The following is a 14,456-nucleotide window of genomic DNA, read 5'->3' on the forward strand; positions in this document are numbered from 1 at the left end:
TGTAGGCATATGACGGAGCAAGCTCTCAGACCTTACTTTGTCTCAGGGCAGCAGAGCTTTCCGACGCCACGTGCTTCCTGTTGCAGATAAGATTAGTTGCAGCTGTGTCACAATAAGGGCATGGCACCGAAATTCCCAGGCTACTTGCCGGCATTTGGATGCTTGGCGGGGAGTACTAATCTACCATCCGGGGACTTCCTCATCCTCGTGCATCCTAATGTGAATTTTGAATGCCGTAATCCTTGCATAAGCCTATCAGAATTTCAACCCCTGCTCGTAGACCATCAAAATGCACTTAACACGCTATTATGTGGACAGTCCGCAAGCGTCTCTCCCTAACCTTGCTACTGGCGGTTATGTTGATTCATATGGTGAGAGTTGGTTTCGAACCACCTCAATTGTGTGTATAGCACCGGAGCCCCTAAAATGGCATTTTCAACCAAGCATTGGAAAACTTCATGTCGCATATTTCGAAGAGTTCTCCAAATCTACCCAGCGCCGATCCAATGTATTTGTAATCCCTGCTGAGCTGGTCGTGCCGCAAGTCTGTGCCGCAATTAACGAAACCCCGTAAGTACCTTGGCCTTCAGAGCACTAGTTAGTATATGGCCGTAACATACCGTTCGGTACATATGTGCAGAAATGGCTAAACCTGAATCGATACGCCCATGACGCGACGCCATGCTGGTACTACCCTGACTTGCATGGAAGGATTGACCCTAATTTCAGCGTTTTTGCCTCACCTCGCACGATGTTGCGCGAGGATTCCCTTATTACTTTACACATTCCTCGCTCCCACTATTAGCTCGGACATCCTAACAGAACTAGTAGACCGCGTTCTTAACGAACCTCAATGTTGCCTTTGCTATGGGTCGTGCTTTCCGCGCCTGTCCTGGCAGCTGACAATATCACTTGTTATGGCTGGGATGGCCAGCCTTATTCTAACCAGCAAAAATGCCCGAATTCAGACGCTTGCTGTGGCGCGCAATTTGAAGATGCGTGCCAAAGCAATCGCCTCTGCAAGAATACAAACGAACCAAATCTCGTTCGTGGTCCTTGTGCAGTGCGACCCTACGACATTAGCACTTGTGCTCAAGTTTGCACCTATGGTAGGTACCTCAGCCACAAGTACCACTATATGCTGAGACTGACACAACGGTGAAGATGAGAGCACACAAGGAGGTCGCTTTCCAAGAGTGATAGAGTGTTCTGATGGGTCATGGTGCTGTGATAGAGACCAGGACTGCTGTGATAAGAAGGCAGGGGTGTGGCTCAACCATGAGGGCATACTCATCAACCGCTCCAGTACTTCATCATCCGCAACCACAACAAGCACCCTAACGGACTCGTCTACCACTTCATCGACCACCTCGGTAACGAATCCCTTAACGACGACGGGCCCTTCGGGTACTTCCACGGCCTCACCCCAGCCAGCCAACACCGATTCGAGCAACGATGCGGTAAAGGTTGGCGCAGGAGTAGGTGTTGGCCTTGGTGTACCACTCGTTGCACTTGTTAGCGGGATCTCAGTGTTGGCTTTTCTCAAAAAACGTCGCCGAGCGCAAAGCAGTGGAGATACAGCCCCTCCGATGGACAATAGCCAGGCGAAATATGGATACGGGCCTGGTTCGACAACCTACACAGCGACACAATACGGACCGAATGACCCAGGGCATAACATGTCACAGTATGCACCTAGCACGACTGCTACGCATGACGCCTCAATACCTGAATACCACAACACCGTCGGGAATACCACTCAGAGATATGACATCAATACTACCAATGGCCCTGTAGAGTTGCCAGGGAGGAACACAGCTTACGAGATGCAATGAACATACATATTACCCAAAATTGGACGACGAAGACCGCATTTCGGTATTTTGAAATTGTTTTGAAAATGAAGCTAGAACAAGTATACTCCCGGTGGGGATTTGAGCGATGAGATGCAAATGTTCGCTAAGCCTATCACCCACCTTTTAATGTAACTATTCGGCTGGTTCCAGAGATTGTATAAGGTAGCGGTTCAGATAGAGGACCATGATAGCATCGGCGGGTAACAGAAAGACACCAGTTCCTCTTGGGCTTCACCGACCTTCGCATGCTCTATGTTGTTGTTTGTAGAGTGCCCAGGTCCAGCCTGTACAATCATGAACGGCTACAGCGAAGTCATTTTGACGATTTGAAAGACTACTAGGTATTTATACCGAGCCAGTTTACACATCAAGCAGCAAATAGAACCACCTGCGGATGTCAATTACCCAATATAGACCTGGCAAAAGGCATATATCCTCGGGCGGGGTCTGCATTACCCAGGCGCCAATGGCACATCCCACTCAAGAATAAGTTTGAGCAAGACGTCACCAGAATAAGTCATCAATTTGTAAGGACCGCGGCGATGACTGTGAGGTGGGCTGTGGACTGGCTGCGCGTTGCTAGACAATCTCTTCACCCCAGCCATTCATACGTACTCTTTCGGTGATCCAAACTACAGCTGTAGCATTCTTATAGGCATCCATCTTCTGCAACTGACTGAACATATGCTAAGCTCGTTAGCACGATGACGGCTTCCGCCCCAATGATGTGTGAGCCACTTCTAAAATGAGGCATTATTTATATTCCTAGTTTGCCTCACATCAAGCTGGGCTCCTATGTTCATCTACTCGCTCGATTACTATTTCGGTGTTCAGAGCCACTATCAGAATCTGGAGGCTTCACAGCTTGCGTCAGCACATGTAGATTTCGAGATGTAAGGGTCGAGCACGACGTGATGTCCTCATTATAATTTTGAGTTTTGATTGATAGTTTCACTGTGGAGCATGAAGGTTCTAAGAGAAACATTAAAGAAGGCGACATGCCTCTGAAGCGCTCCACTAACTCAACCCACATGGATTATGCAGAGGGAGAAAAGGAAAAAAGAAAAAGAAAAGAAAGAGTTTGGCAGATGATCATGCAATACTAGCTAGTTTTCTGAGTAAGAGGAAACGCGGTCGTGAGATATGATTTGACGCCCTGAGAGATCCTTGATTGCGATAAACCAACAAGTCTGTCTGTTTGTGTGTGAGAACAATATAACTTCAAAGACAATTTGGGACCACTTCAGGTACAAGCTTACGATACCAGCTCCACGATAAACCTTAGCATTTTCACTATTTAAATTGTGACAGAATTGCGTTGAGCTTAAATTTAACAGCTTCGGAGATGCCTTGAGTAGTTTCGCTCGCCCGAAACCCGCTCGGGTACTTGATGCTGTTGACTCTGCCCATGTCTTCTTTTGTGAGATCCTCAAAATCATACACTACGACTCTGGGGGGATTTTTGCATTTTGTGTCAATACTTGCAGCCCACATACCCTTCGCGCCGTCTCAGACGCACTTGTTGGATACGATCAGCAATATGCCTCGTTCGCATAAGGCAGTAAAGCCACCCCAGAATGGAAAGTCGCGGAAGGTGAAGAAGACGAAGTCTCGAAACAGAGTCAAGGTGCTTGGCGAAACACCGCCACGCGCAGAATGGACTAAATGGGACGAACGCAAAGAAAAATACACAGATTACTACAAACCGCCGTCTCAAACCCTTCCTGAAGATGCTATCATGAGCTTTATGCTCTCAGAGGAGGGTACTCAATGGTCAAGGGACCATGGCTATCACAACGGATCGAACCTCCATGGGCCCATTGACAAGATGGATCTGGCTGCTCGAATGCGTCAATACGAAAAGCGAATGGAAATTCAGAGACGAGAAGAAGTCTCAGAGCTCGAACGTCTCAAAGAACGTGTCCGCAGCCCGGGCCCAGAGACAGATCCAAAGGTCATTGCCAAGAGAAAAGAGAACGACGAGTTTCTGATGAGTGTTGGAATCCTACCAATCCACATCTGGGAAGCGGAGAAGAAGCTCACTGTCCCGGTAAACAAAGCAGCTGTGGAACTCAAAGAAACTACCAGCAACCAATCTTCGTCGCCATCAACATCACCGCCACCACCAGCGAACACGCCCAGCCCCTCACCCTCCCAGTCATCATCTGAATCATCTCGGAAACCATTGCCCGAATCACAAAATACAACACCCTATGTATCCCCCGTTCCATCCGCCAAGTCGCGGCCCAGAATACCAAGAAAACCAAGAAGCTCTTCAACCAAGACGAAGAATGAGAAGAAGCTCCGTGATAGAATGAACAGCGCGGAGGGCGCACCTAACCCCAGCGGAGCGTGCGAGCCCTGTCGCAGAGCCTCACGAGATTGCCGAGTCATGCTGTCTGACATAGACAAGCCCCAGTGCGCAAGGGAATTCTCTCGGTGCAACTACTGCACGGGCGGCAAACTCTCAGCCGCTGGCTGCAACATCAATCCAACTAGAGCTAATGCAAGGAAAGCCCAGCTGAAGGAGTCGGACAGTAAGAGAAAGTTAGTGGACGAACAGGGAGGAAATATGTCAAAGAAAACAAAGTTCTCATCGGATGAGAACAGTTACTAAGTGAGAGGAAAATAGATTAAAGAAGTAGCATAAGTGCTTGTTTGAAGGTATAGCGATTGGCATCAACCAAAATCTGACATATTGAAGCTTGTTCTAGTCTCCTGCTGAGTATATCTTTGAGTGGAATAATGACCAGTCAGTCGAGACTTGCTGCCTGTCATCCAGGGTCGTGTCGTGAGATGTCTCTACTACAGCGGCTTCACTGAATGTACAGCAAAGTTTGATCATTCACTGTCAAGTCTACGGATGAATATTGAAGTCGAGGTCATTTCATTTTCATTTATTACATTAGGAAGTATCCCGCCTCTGGTATTCTACACAAGGCGCGCTTAGGACATCATTGTAAGAAGCAATCCGGCCGAAGCAGCCAACGCCAAGAGAGAGCAGACCGAGCTGACCCGCTCTGCTCCACTGCCAGTGGGGGTTGAGGTAGGTGCACCAGTTGTCGTTGTGGCAGATGCATTACCAGAGCCTGACTTTCCACCGACGATGACGATTCTTTCCGCTACGCTGTAATCAGCCGGAATTGGTGAATGTGCCTGAACGTACGAGGTGAGGACCTCTTCCATGAGATCGAGGATGGTACCATCAACCTTTTCAAGGAAGTTGTCACCGCCACCGGTCAAGAAATCGATCGTGACCATCTTGTACTCCTTGGAGTTGTCGAGCGGCTCACCACCGATAGTCACGGCGACCAGTCGGCTACCAACTTCGTTGTTGGGGTTGTACTCCACCTTTATGTTCTTGCTGACTTGCAAGAAAGAGCCGACCTTCTTTTGGTTGAACTGATTTACCATGGAGACCAACCCCTCAAGGATCTTCCACAGCGTCTCACCACTGTAGGTGACCTCAACAACGGCATTGCCGAAGGGAAAGGCAGTCAGGACCTCGCCGCGAGTGATCTTCCCCTGATCAATGGTAGCTCGAACACCGCCCCCGTTGATCAAGGCGAAGTCAGGCTCGCCTCCACCATCAATGCGGTACTGCAACATGGCACTAGATGGCTGTTAGTTTGGATAAAACACCAAATATTGTGCGCAATGAACTTACTCTGTCATCACACCACCTAATATACACTCTTCCGTTCTGCACTTGGTCTGGTCGAGCACAATGTTCGTCTCACCAACCTCCTCCGCAGCGAACGCCTCGAACGGACCCCTCCAGGATTTGACTTGAGCCTCGAGGCCCTCATCCTGGGCAGTGGTGTTGGTCAAATGGACCGGCGCGCCATGATAAGCGAGGATCTTGCCCTCGGAATCATAGGTGACATCAATATAGCCGAGGTACTCCCCCCATCTGTATGCGGTGACGATGAAGACCTCATCACCGTCCTTGTTCTTTTCGATGGTGGGGTAGGTGCCTTGAGCGCCATCCTGGCCTTCCGGCAGTAGGAGTGTGTGAGAGTGACCGCCCATGATGAGATAGAGGCCCGACGTCTCCTGTGCGAGCTTGATGTCTAACTCATAACCAATGTGCGTAATGGCAGCAATTCGAGTAATATTGGTGGTGCTCTTGATGTGGTCAATTGTGCTCTGAACAGCCGCGATGGGGTCGCTGAATGTGGTGCCTTCACCAGGCTTGCTGATATCAGGGGTCTCTTGGGTCGTAACTCCAATGACAGCCAGCTCATACTGGGGGAATATGTGATATGGCTTGATGGTTGAGTTAAGCTTCTCATTATCAGAGACGATATTGGCGGACACGATGGGGAACGTCAAGTTCTTCAGGAAGTCACCGAGGAGGTCATCGCCACCATCGAACTCGTGGTTCCCAAGGGTCATGGCATCAAATCCCAACTGGTTGATGGTCTCCGCAATCTTCTCGCCTTTATAAAAGGTGTAGTAGAGGGTGCCCTGAAATTCATCTCCAACGTTCAAGAAAAGTGAGTCGGGATGACTTGGACGAGTCGCATCGACGACTGTCTTCACTCGGGCATAGCCACCATAACAGCCTCTTGCCGGATTTGTGCAGTCCGTTCCGCTTGACGAGAACTCATCCAGGTGCGAATGGACGTCGTTGATGTGATAGAAACTTATATTAAAGTTTCCTTCGCTGTCGATGAACCGCTTTGAGAGCCTGTTGCTGTATAAGGCGTCTTCAGCAGCAGCCAAGCCCAGGAGGCTTGCGGCGATCGCCAGCGACTTCGGGGCAACCATTGTTCAATTGAGGTCGGTAAGCTCAATAATCGCAAAGACGATCTGCACTTCCAACCCAGAAATGTGGATGGCGCTCGATGCACTTTAATATCTCCTGAGAAGAGAGCGCAGCCGTCGCTGTGTCGTCTGCCTGAACAACAGCATCGTGCCTTGCACTCAGCTTTCATTAATCCGGGGCGCACAATGCTCACCCAAACGGCAAGGCCCCGAAATATGCCAAGGAGCTGGCCTCGCCGCACCGCAAATCACGTTTGCACGTGTGATCTTAGCCCCTTGGCTCTGCCTTGGCTTTGCGATAAACGACTTGGCGAGCAGAAGATTCCCCCTTAACATATTCAATCCTTTGGCTCAATGTCGGTGCTGGCTCCCATTTGGAGATCCCAGCCAGGGACCCGGTTGAGGGCAAGAGGTGGTTGGAGATGATTGTGCTGGAGCAACCGCCGGTATCCGCTGGTCGGTCTGGTCGGTCTAGACTCGCCGTGCGGTTTTGTCGATAGACAACAGCACGTGCACTCATTCTTGTCTACAAAGGATGATAAGACGACGACGGACAACGACGGGGCTTTGTATTGAGGCTGAAAGTCTTCGGAGCATCAGTGCCCTACCCGTACCTAGTTGACTACCTCCACGTGCATTGGGGATTCCCCCAGCGGGAATGGAATAGAAGTCGCCGGTCCGAGCTTGAGGGGCTAGCGCCGGTGTCGTACGGTGGACAAGCACCGTCCCGACGGGCTGGAACCTATCTAACTGTGCCCGCCAGGGTGAAATACTGAGCACCTCGTACATAACAAAGTGAGTCCTGCTACAATGTACTGAGCTTTCTTGCGAAGTAGTATAATGAATGACTTAGGAAAACGTCGCGAGCAAGTTAAGTAGGTGGAAGACGACCGATAGGGCTCCCCACTTATGTGTTGTCGTGTTCAAATCGTAGGGTAACGTACAACCCATTGCCTAGTTCCTCCTGTTGGCCTGAATTGCCCTGCACTGAACGATTCAGCTTGAGCTTACGCTCGGCCCAAGCACAGCCGCTGTGAATTTGACAACTGCTCGATCCACTTCAATTCAGGAAAATGATGGGAATGGGCTGTATTTGCCAACACATCCGCGATGAATACACGTTGCAATAATCCGATAACTGGCCAAGCGATCCAAGTACGCCGTCTCCCTGTACAGGTCATTTTCAGGGCCTCGCAGAGCATGCGGTCGTGCAGGAACTGGTGTTCATCCGGTCGGGCTGTCTCTTCAGTGAGCGTGAGGTTTTATCCTTGGATACAATGTGATGCAATGCATGCAACGCAGATTTTCCTCCTAACGAGTTGACAGTGCGTCAAGTCGTCTGAATCGTGGTCCAGGCAGCATGGCAATTGTGGGATGGGGTGGAAAACCGTTGTGTTGTAAACCTCTGAACGTGGCCATTGACTCAGACCAATTGCTAACTCGTATTGAAATGGATCACTGAAAGAACAGCCTGAGGTCATAGTGGGACGAGACTGCACAGACATCGGTCCGGTGAGATGTGATGCAGATCGACCGATTGATTGGCATTGCTATTTTCAGCCTGAAACGGTTATGGAGACAAACCGCAATTCTCGCCATTCACCTGGCGCTTGCACTGCAACTGTTAAACGCCGCACTGCCCACTGACACGCGCCGTAGAATTGACCATCCTGGCACCGAAGCTTTCCATGCCATTGCGAGAGTCTGTGTCGGTGTTTGAGGCACCAAAGTTGGGATCGAAGGATAAAGTTAGTGGACATACCGCCTTTAAAGCGAACGCGTCTTTACGGCGCATTCAGACCAGATCCCCGCGAACGGCAAGATGGTTTGACGGCAGACTGTCTTCATTGGTGGCCGTGGTTTTCCCACACAACTCGCAACTCGTCAACGGCCCACTTGCTTTTTTCGAAAGAAGAGCACCAAGGGACAAGCTCGTCAGCATCCACCACCCCAGGTTCTCGGGTTGCGCCGCTAGCCTTTCAGAGCAGGTCCAGTGCTAGACGATTCCGGTGGCGTTATGCGCAGGTATGGCTTGCAGATCTTGCGAAGGTGTGTCAACGGCGCTATCACTTCGGGATTTTACCAGAACTTCGCCAGGCGGGCATCTGATTCTCCTGAAGGGACCGAGAGTTCTGCTCCATGCCCCAAGGTTGCTCCTCTACGCCATATAACTCTCGAGCAAAAGCAGTGAGCTACAGCACATAGGTTTGCAGAAAGGAGCCGACGCCTGCATGCCTCGTCAAGAATAAGGTGATCATAAATTATTACGAATTTACTGTGCGCTACCAGCCAACCACTTGAGTAAGACCAGGACCCCCTGGCTAAGGGCGGGAAGCAACCGACAGCCATTCAATTGTTGGCTAGACACGGCGAACAGATTGGCCAAGAGCACTCTGGAACACCAACCACAATGGAATGGACGAAACCGCGCGCCTTTGGAAACAGTACTCTGAGGCTGAGCTTCCTCCAGGGTCCAGATGGCCCGTGAATGACGACGGGCAACGACCGTGCGATGTTACTCTTAGAAGAAGGTTGCAGTGTCATTATATTAAGCCATATTAAGTTCCTGTTTCCCGGGCCGTCGCCAGATCAACCTCCTCAATAAACCGCGCCAACTTGCCATCTCCAGCAGCTCTAGCAGGGAATTGCCATCCGAGATCTCGACTCTTTGGCATTTTTTCCCAACCATTCTTGATTCTCGCCCAGGGGCCCATCGCCAGCGACGAATCACCCCGCCTTTCCCCTCCCTAACTACACTAGCACTTGCATACTGGTGCAGTCGTCCCTGCTTCTGGCCCTGGCCATTGATACCCTCCACAACTGCAAGAGGGGAGAATCCCTGGGCCTCGCGTGCCTTGGTGGAGCGATAAGCCGCCCATCGTACCAATTGCCAGCGCCGTTGACATTCAGGGCTCCTGAGCGGAGACTGGGAGGGTCTATCAGATTCAACCGCCAGCCGATCACACAACGAGCTCCTGCAACCTCTTCCGTCTCGACTATTAATCCACCATTGTGTCTCGATTCCTGGCACTGCAAGTTTGCCACCGTGTCTTGCATTAAAGCAAACCCCTGAGCCGTCATTGTCTTGGACGTCTTTTAGACTTTCCTACTGCACGGTGCCACCTCGTATCTTTCATCTTTCAAGTTGAGGCAGGAATTCCCCACAGTGGGTGCAGACCAAGACCCGGTACTTCAGACAGCTTGGCCCCCGGCCCCGTGCTTGCGCTTCAAGAAACAAAAAGAGACCCTTGGCTCCTGGTCCCAAGCTTGGTCTGGCAACATAGGATCATTGATCTACAGCACACGCAACTTGGAGACGAGCGTCTTTCGAATCCGCTATCCGCCACCAGCTACAGACGCCGCGCGTTGTTGTGGTAATCTACGTATTCCCTAATCTCGGACAAGGTACCCACCAGGTCCGGTTCACGTTTTTGGTCCCAACCCCTGGCTAGTCCCTAGCTCCGAGCATAGCCACGTCGATAACGACTGTCTGAAACTGGGCACGTTGTATGAGATACCATTAAGATCCAGCTGAGCTCCGTCGACTCTATTTATTGTCTCAACATTCATTTCAGTCTCGAAAGATTCAAGCCTTGCCATTGATCTTTAGAGGTCTATTGGAAACGTCGTCATCATGCACATCACGAAGAAATTCGACCGCGCATTTCAATGGGCGGGGGAGAAGATGGGCCAGGAGGCCAAAACTGGCATGTCGGACGAGTTCAAGGCGCTGGAGACCGAGATGGCATTGCGATATGACGGTACGACCAATCTTCCTCCCACCGAAGGGTCGATCCCTTTGAAGGATCAATCTTGCATGAAACGATCGGGATCTTGCATTTGCTGACAAAGTTGTTCTACCAGGGATGGAGCGTCTCCAAAGATCGATGAACACTTACACCAAGTCAATCTCTCGTCGGTGCGAAGCCAACGAGGACAAGGAGAAGGGTCTGCCCATCAGTCTTCTGGGTCGAACTATGATCAGTCATGGAGAGGATTTTGAGCCGGACTCGGAATTTGGCAATTGCCTCATCGCCATGGGACAGGGCAACGAGCGTATTGCTGGAATTCAGGAGACTTACATCGCGCAATCTACTTCATACTGGCTGGAAGGCCTGGAGCGCTCATTGGCGATGATGAAAGAGTACCAGGTAAGCCTTCTGAACCCCATTCTCCCCATCTGCAGCGGGAAGGACTGGTGTTCGTGGCCGACGCGTGAGACTAACAACACAATAGGCTGCTAGAAAGAAGCTTGAGAACCGCCGACTTGCCTACGATGCAGGCTTGACCAAGATGCAGAAAGCCAAACGAGAAGACTTCAGATTGGAAGATGAGCTCCGCGCGGCAAAGGCGAAGTACGAAGAGTCATCAGAGGATGTCCTCCGCCGCATGCAAGATATCAAGGAGGCCGAGTCCGAATCTCTTCAGGACCTCACCAACTTCCTCGATGCCGAGCTTGAGTACCACGAGCGCTGCGCAGAAGAGATGCGCCGCGTACGTGCAGCCTGGTTGGCGCCATCCGCCGGTCAAGTCTCGGTTGGTCGTGGGGGCCAGCCCGACTTTGGTTTGTCTCGCCGCACGAGTCGCAGCCGCAGCAACACGGCCCACTCGATGTCAGAACGGAATGACCGAACTGAGCGCTGGGCTTCTCGGCAAGATATTTACGAAGATGATGAGCCTGCACCTGCACCAGTGCGAATGCCGATCCGATCAGCCCGTCAGTCCAGCAGCGGCACTGCTACTCCCGTGTCACCTCCCCGCCCGACTGTCAATCGCTCAATGACATTCGGAGGAACCTTCGAGGGTCCAAGAGACCGTCCTGCGTACCGTGAGCCGCCGTTGCCACCTCCGTCCCAGGAGTCCCTGCGCAAGGCCCCGGGTGTTCCCGCCAACGTGAGCTCATTGCGCAATAACTTGCGACCTATCAGCCGCATTTCCACCAACCAGAGCAACAGCTCCGATGTGTTTGCCGACGACTACGACACCAACACCAGCAGCGGGAGCCCGGAATATGATCGAAGTGAAAGTCCCGCTACCAGCTATGGCAGCCTGAGCAGGACGACGAGCAACACAGGTCTTGCTAAGAAGGCCCCGCCACCACCACCTCCTAGCCGTGCTAAGAAGCCTCCGCCTCCTATTCCCCAGAAGCGGGACTTAGCTTATTAGGGATGCCGCCTGTATCGGACCTATCCGGGTCTTACCAAAGGCGTATAGCCTGTTCCTCACTCAATGTCGCCCTGCATTGCGGGCCTTCGGGCACCGCCTTGTGCCGGTGGAATTATTGCGAGTATGGGCTGGTTGTTCGGGTTATGAAACTATCATGTTTGAACGTATGGTGTTTGGCGTTTAAGTGCAGAGCACAATCAGTGCATATCTTAGGACCAGCTTGAGATCGAGAAAAGAATTGGACTGGATCCTTCTCTGTTATTGTATTTATCCTCTTGTGAAAGTCTGATACAGTAGCGCGGTGAGCTGACCAATGTTGGTGTTGAGTGATGTCGTGGTATGCACACCTATTTATAATGAGTCACGGTCAAACAGCAAGCGCACGACGTAAAAGATTTGGACTGGTACACTAAGATCGCAATGATCATGTAGTCTAGAGTTTCAGCCGTTCACTGGAACTTGTGACATTGACGTCTAATAACATATACAAAGAAACACATTCCATGTAGGGTATCTTGAACTCCGAACCACTTGCCTGCCTCCGAACGCGACTCGACGGGTTACACGGTCTAGAGCGCTTTGGCTTTATTGCCATCTGCAGCACTAGCCACCGATTCGAGATGGCATAACGGAAGCTTTTCGTGCCTCTTTCCACCATAATCAGTCGCGCAGAACAGAGGTACGTATGTATGGCTTGGATGCACTGCACCCAAAGACCCACCGACCAAAGCGCGCAGCGCCTTATTGAAACGGCTTGACAAGCATTTCGTATGCTATGTCCACTATGAAGCCTATCATACCCAAACCTTTCTCTGAGGGGGTCCATGGAGAACATATATCTTCTGACCCGTGTAGCGTTCTTTTGAGGGATTTGAGCCTCCCGAGGCTGCGATATCGCGATCCAGTTCAATATCGCTGTCCCACGGCTGCCGGGCTGGCCCGAGAGATGGTGTGCCATCAGATAAATCCACGTAGTTGTTATGCCGCGCCGAGCCAGACTTAGGCGTCATCGTCTTCGTCGGCGCCGACTTTTGGGTTGTGCCGAATATCGATGGAAGTAGGCGGGCGAAGAGCACTCGGATAGTGGGTAGACAAAGCACAATGACAGTGACTTTGACCTCTAGCGAAGTCCAGATAACGATATCTGTGTAGTCCCACGTCGGATTCACTGCCATGGCGTTAGGTTCTGTTCAAATGGGGGTCTCAAGAACACTCACGAGATTTGGCGAATTGCAGCAGATAGCGCAACCGGAAACAGCTAGTCAGCACAGCGAAAATACCGAGACTGAACATGAAGAGGGTCAACAGTCGCTTCCGCAGAGGCATGTTCAGTTGCGCGATGATGGGAAGCGGTAGGAGAAGAATCGCGATATCTTGTGCGATACCCATAGCAGCTGCGGCGTATGCCAGTGCATTAACATCTATGCACTTTGCATCTCCGAATTCGCCTGTCCATCCCTCCCAGTTGTACCTTATAGGGGTGCACTGGAAGATTGTCATGAAGAGAATAATAATAGCCGTTACCACCACCCATGCTATGACTATCCAACAGATCTTCCGAAACGTGGTAACGGAGAAGACTCGAATCAGAAAGAAGAGCAGGCAGACCCGGCACAAAGCTAGGATTGCTGTGTAGAACAATTCGTCGATGAAGAAGAGCTACGCCATCGTGAGTAACGAATCAACAACATAGCGCGGATTTCGAACCTTCAGAGCCAATGTTATGGTGTCCACATCAAGATTCCAGACATCGTAGCCAATCGCCGTGATACGCACTGTAGCCAACGATAAGTTATTCGGGTCAAGGATGGTATGTAAGGGCAGTGATTCGAACCGTAGTTGCCAATGACCATAAACGTCACAAACAGAAACAGCAGGACGAAGACGACCCAGTCATCAATCTCCAGGCTTGCACTCATTCTGTACCTCGCGATCAGCCGCGCCAGCACGCACGCCAGCGAGAAGACGTCAAGCACCAGAAATCCAGCGATGTCGTCGGTTCGGTGTCGCTTCTCCTTGTTGCACGCCGTCTCGTCTATTCTCGCGACAGCTGACCGATATTAGCGTGTTAGTTCCCCAACGTCTCGCTGATCATATCCGTTGTCCATACCGAGTCGTTCTAGTACGGTGCATTTTCCGGACATGCAGCTGTCGACAGCGGTAAACAGCTCATCGCTCGAGCAGATACACGTGCTGTTTGTGACTGAGTGGCATTCCGAGGCCGGTATGGCCGTCAGGAGACAGGTCAACTGTTAAGGCGTAAGTGCAAGTTGTAGTCGTGAGAAGCCAGTACGACACTCACACCACATTTGGGAATTTGATCGGCGTATTGTAGAAGGTCTGCACGGCACAGCGTGGCGACTATGCTCGCAAGAAACAGAAAAAGAGCTCCGGCCTTCATGATGGGATTAACTACTGGACTGAGTCCGCCTCACAACTCATTTTCGATGTCAAGTCACTCGTTACGCAGTAGAACTCGGAAGTACCAAATCTCGATGGCGGCCAGCGCAACCAGGAGACACGGCAAGGCTTTAGAAGAAACGAACGAAGCCAGCGTTGCAGAAATCCTGCGCATCGCATGAAGGTCCAGCCCTGTTCATAAGTGGTGTGATGGAGTTGGCGATCAGCTCCATTTCTCGGCACATGTCCACGGCCATCCCCATC

At 51.2% G+C, this 14,456-nt stretch overlaps 5 protein-coding genes across 5 annotated transcripts; 3 read left to right on the top strand and 2 right to left on the bottom strand.

The window, feature by feature from the left end:
- Positions 1 to 995: 995 nt before the first annotated feature.
- On the top strand, positions 996 to 1,835 carry JN550_005559 (uncharacterized protein; the record flags this gene model as incomplete). The annotated part of the gene is made up of 2 exons (XM_049317199.1): positions 996 to 1,109; positions 1,242 to 1,835. 2 exons carry the CDS (start codon positions 996 to 998, stop codon positions 1,833 to 1,835), a joined length of 708 nt encoding a protein of 235 aa, XP_049172572.1.
- A 1,561-nt stretch (positions 1,836 to 3,396) lies between these two features.
- JN550_005560 (uncharacterized protein) lies at positions 3,397 to 4,473 on the top strand (the record flags this gene model as incomplete). Its single annotated transcript, XM_049317200.1, has 1 exon — positions 3,397 to 4,473. The coding sequence occupies one exon, from the start codon at positions 3,397 to 3,399 to the stop codon at positions 4,471 to 4,473; it is 1,077 nt and encodes a 358-aa protein (XP_049172573.1).
- Positions 4,474 to 4,802: 329 nt separating this feature from the next.
- On the bottom strand, positions 4,803 to 6,629 carry JN550_005561 (uncharacterized protein; the record flags this gene model as incomplete). The annotated part of the gene is made up of 2 exons (XM_049317201.1): positions 4,803 to 5,469; positions 5,524 to 6,629. 2 exons carry the CDS (start codon positions 6,627 to 6,629, stop codon positions 4,803 to 4,805), a joined length of 1,773 nt encoding a protein of 590 aa, XP_049172574.1.
- A 3,631-nt stretch (positions 6,630 to 10,260) lies between these two features.
- On the top strand, positions 10,261 to 11,792 carry JN550_005562 (uncharacterized protein; the record flags this gene model as incomplete). Its single annotated transcript, XM_049317202.1, has 3 exons — positions 10,261 to 10,387; positions 10,491 to 10,777; positions 10,863 to 11,792. 3 exons carry the CDS (start codon positions 10,261 to 10,263, stop codon positions 11,790 to 11,792), a joined length of 1,344 nt encoding a protein of 447 aa, XP_049172575.1.
- A 794-nt stretch (positions 11,793 to 12,586) lies between these two features.
- Positions 12,587 to 14,193, bottom strand: JN550_005563 (uncharacterized protein; the record flags this gene model as incomplete). Its single annotated transcript, XM_049317204.1, has 6 exons — positions 12,587 to 12,960; positions 13,010 to 13,451; positions 13,500 to 13,567; positions 13,627 to 13,842; positions 13,903 to 14,041; positions 14,095 to 14,193. The coding sequence occupies 6 exons, from the start codon at positions 14,191 to 14,193 to the stop codon at positions 12,587 to 12,589; spliced, it is 1,338 nt and encodes a 445-aa protein (XP_049172576.1).
- Between the last annotated feature and the right edge of the window lie 263 nt (positions 14,194 to 14,456).

This window comes from Neoarthrinium moseri (assembly GCF_022829205.1).
Source record: "Neoarthrinium moseri strain CBS 164.80 chromosome Unknown scaffold17_Wmoseri_CBS_16480, whole genome shotgun sequence".
NCBI classification, from domain to species: domain Eukaryota; kingdom Fungi; phylum Ascomycota; class Sordariomycetes; order Amphisphaeriales; family Apiosporaceae; genus Neoarthrinium; species Neoarthrinium moseri.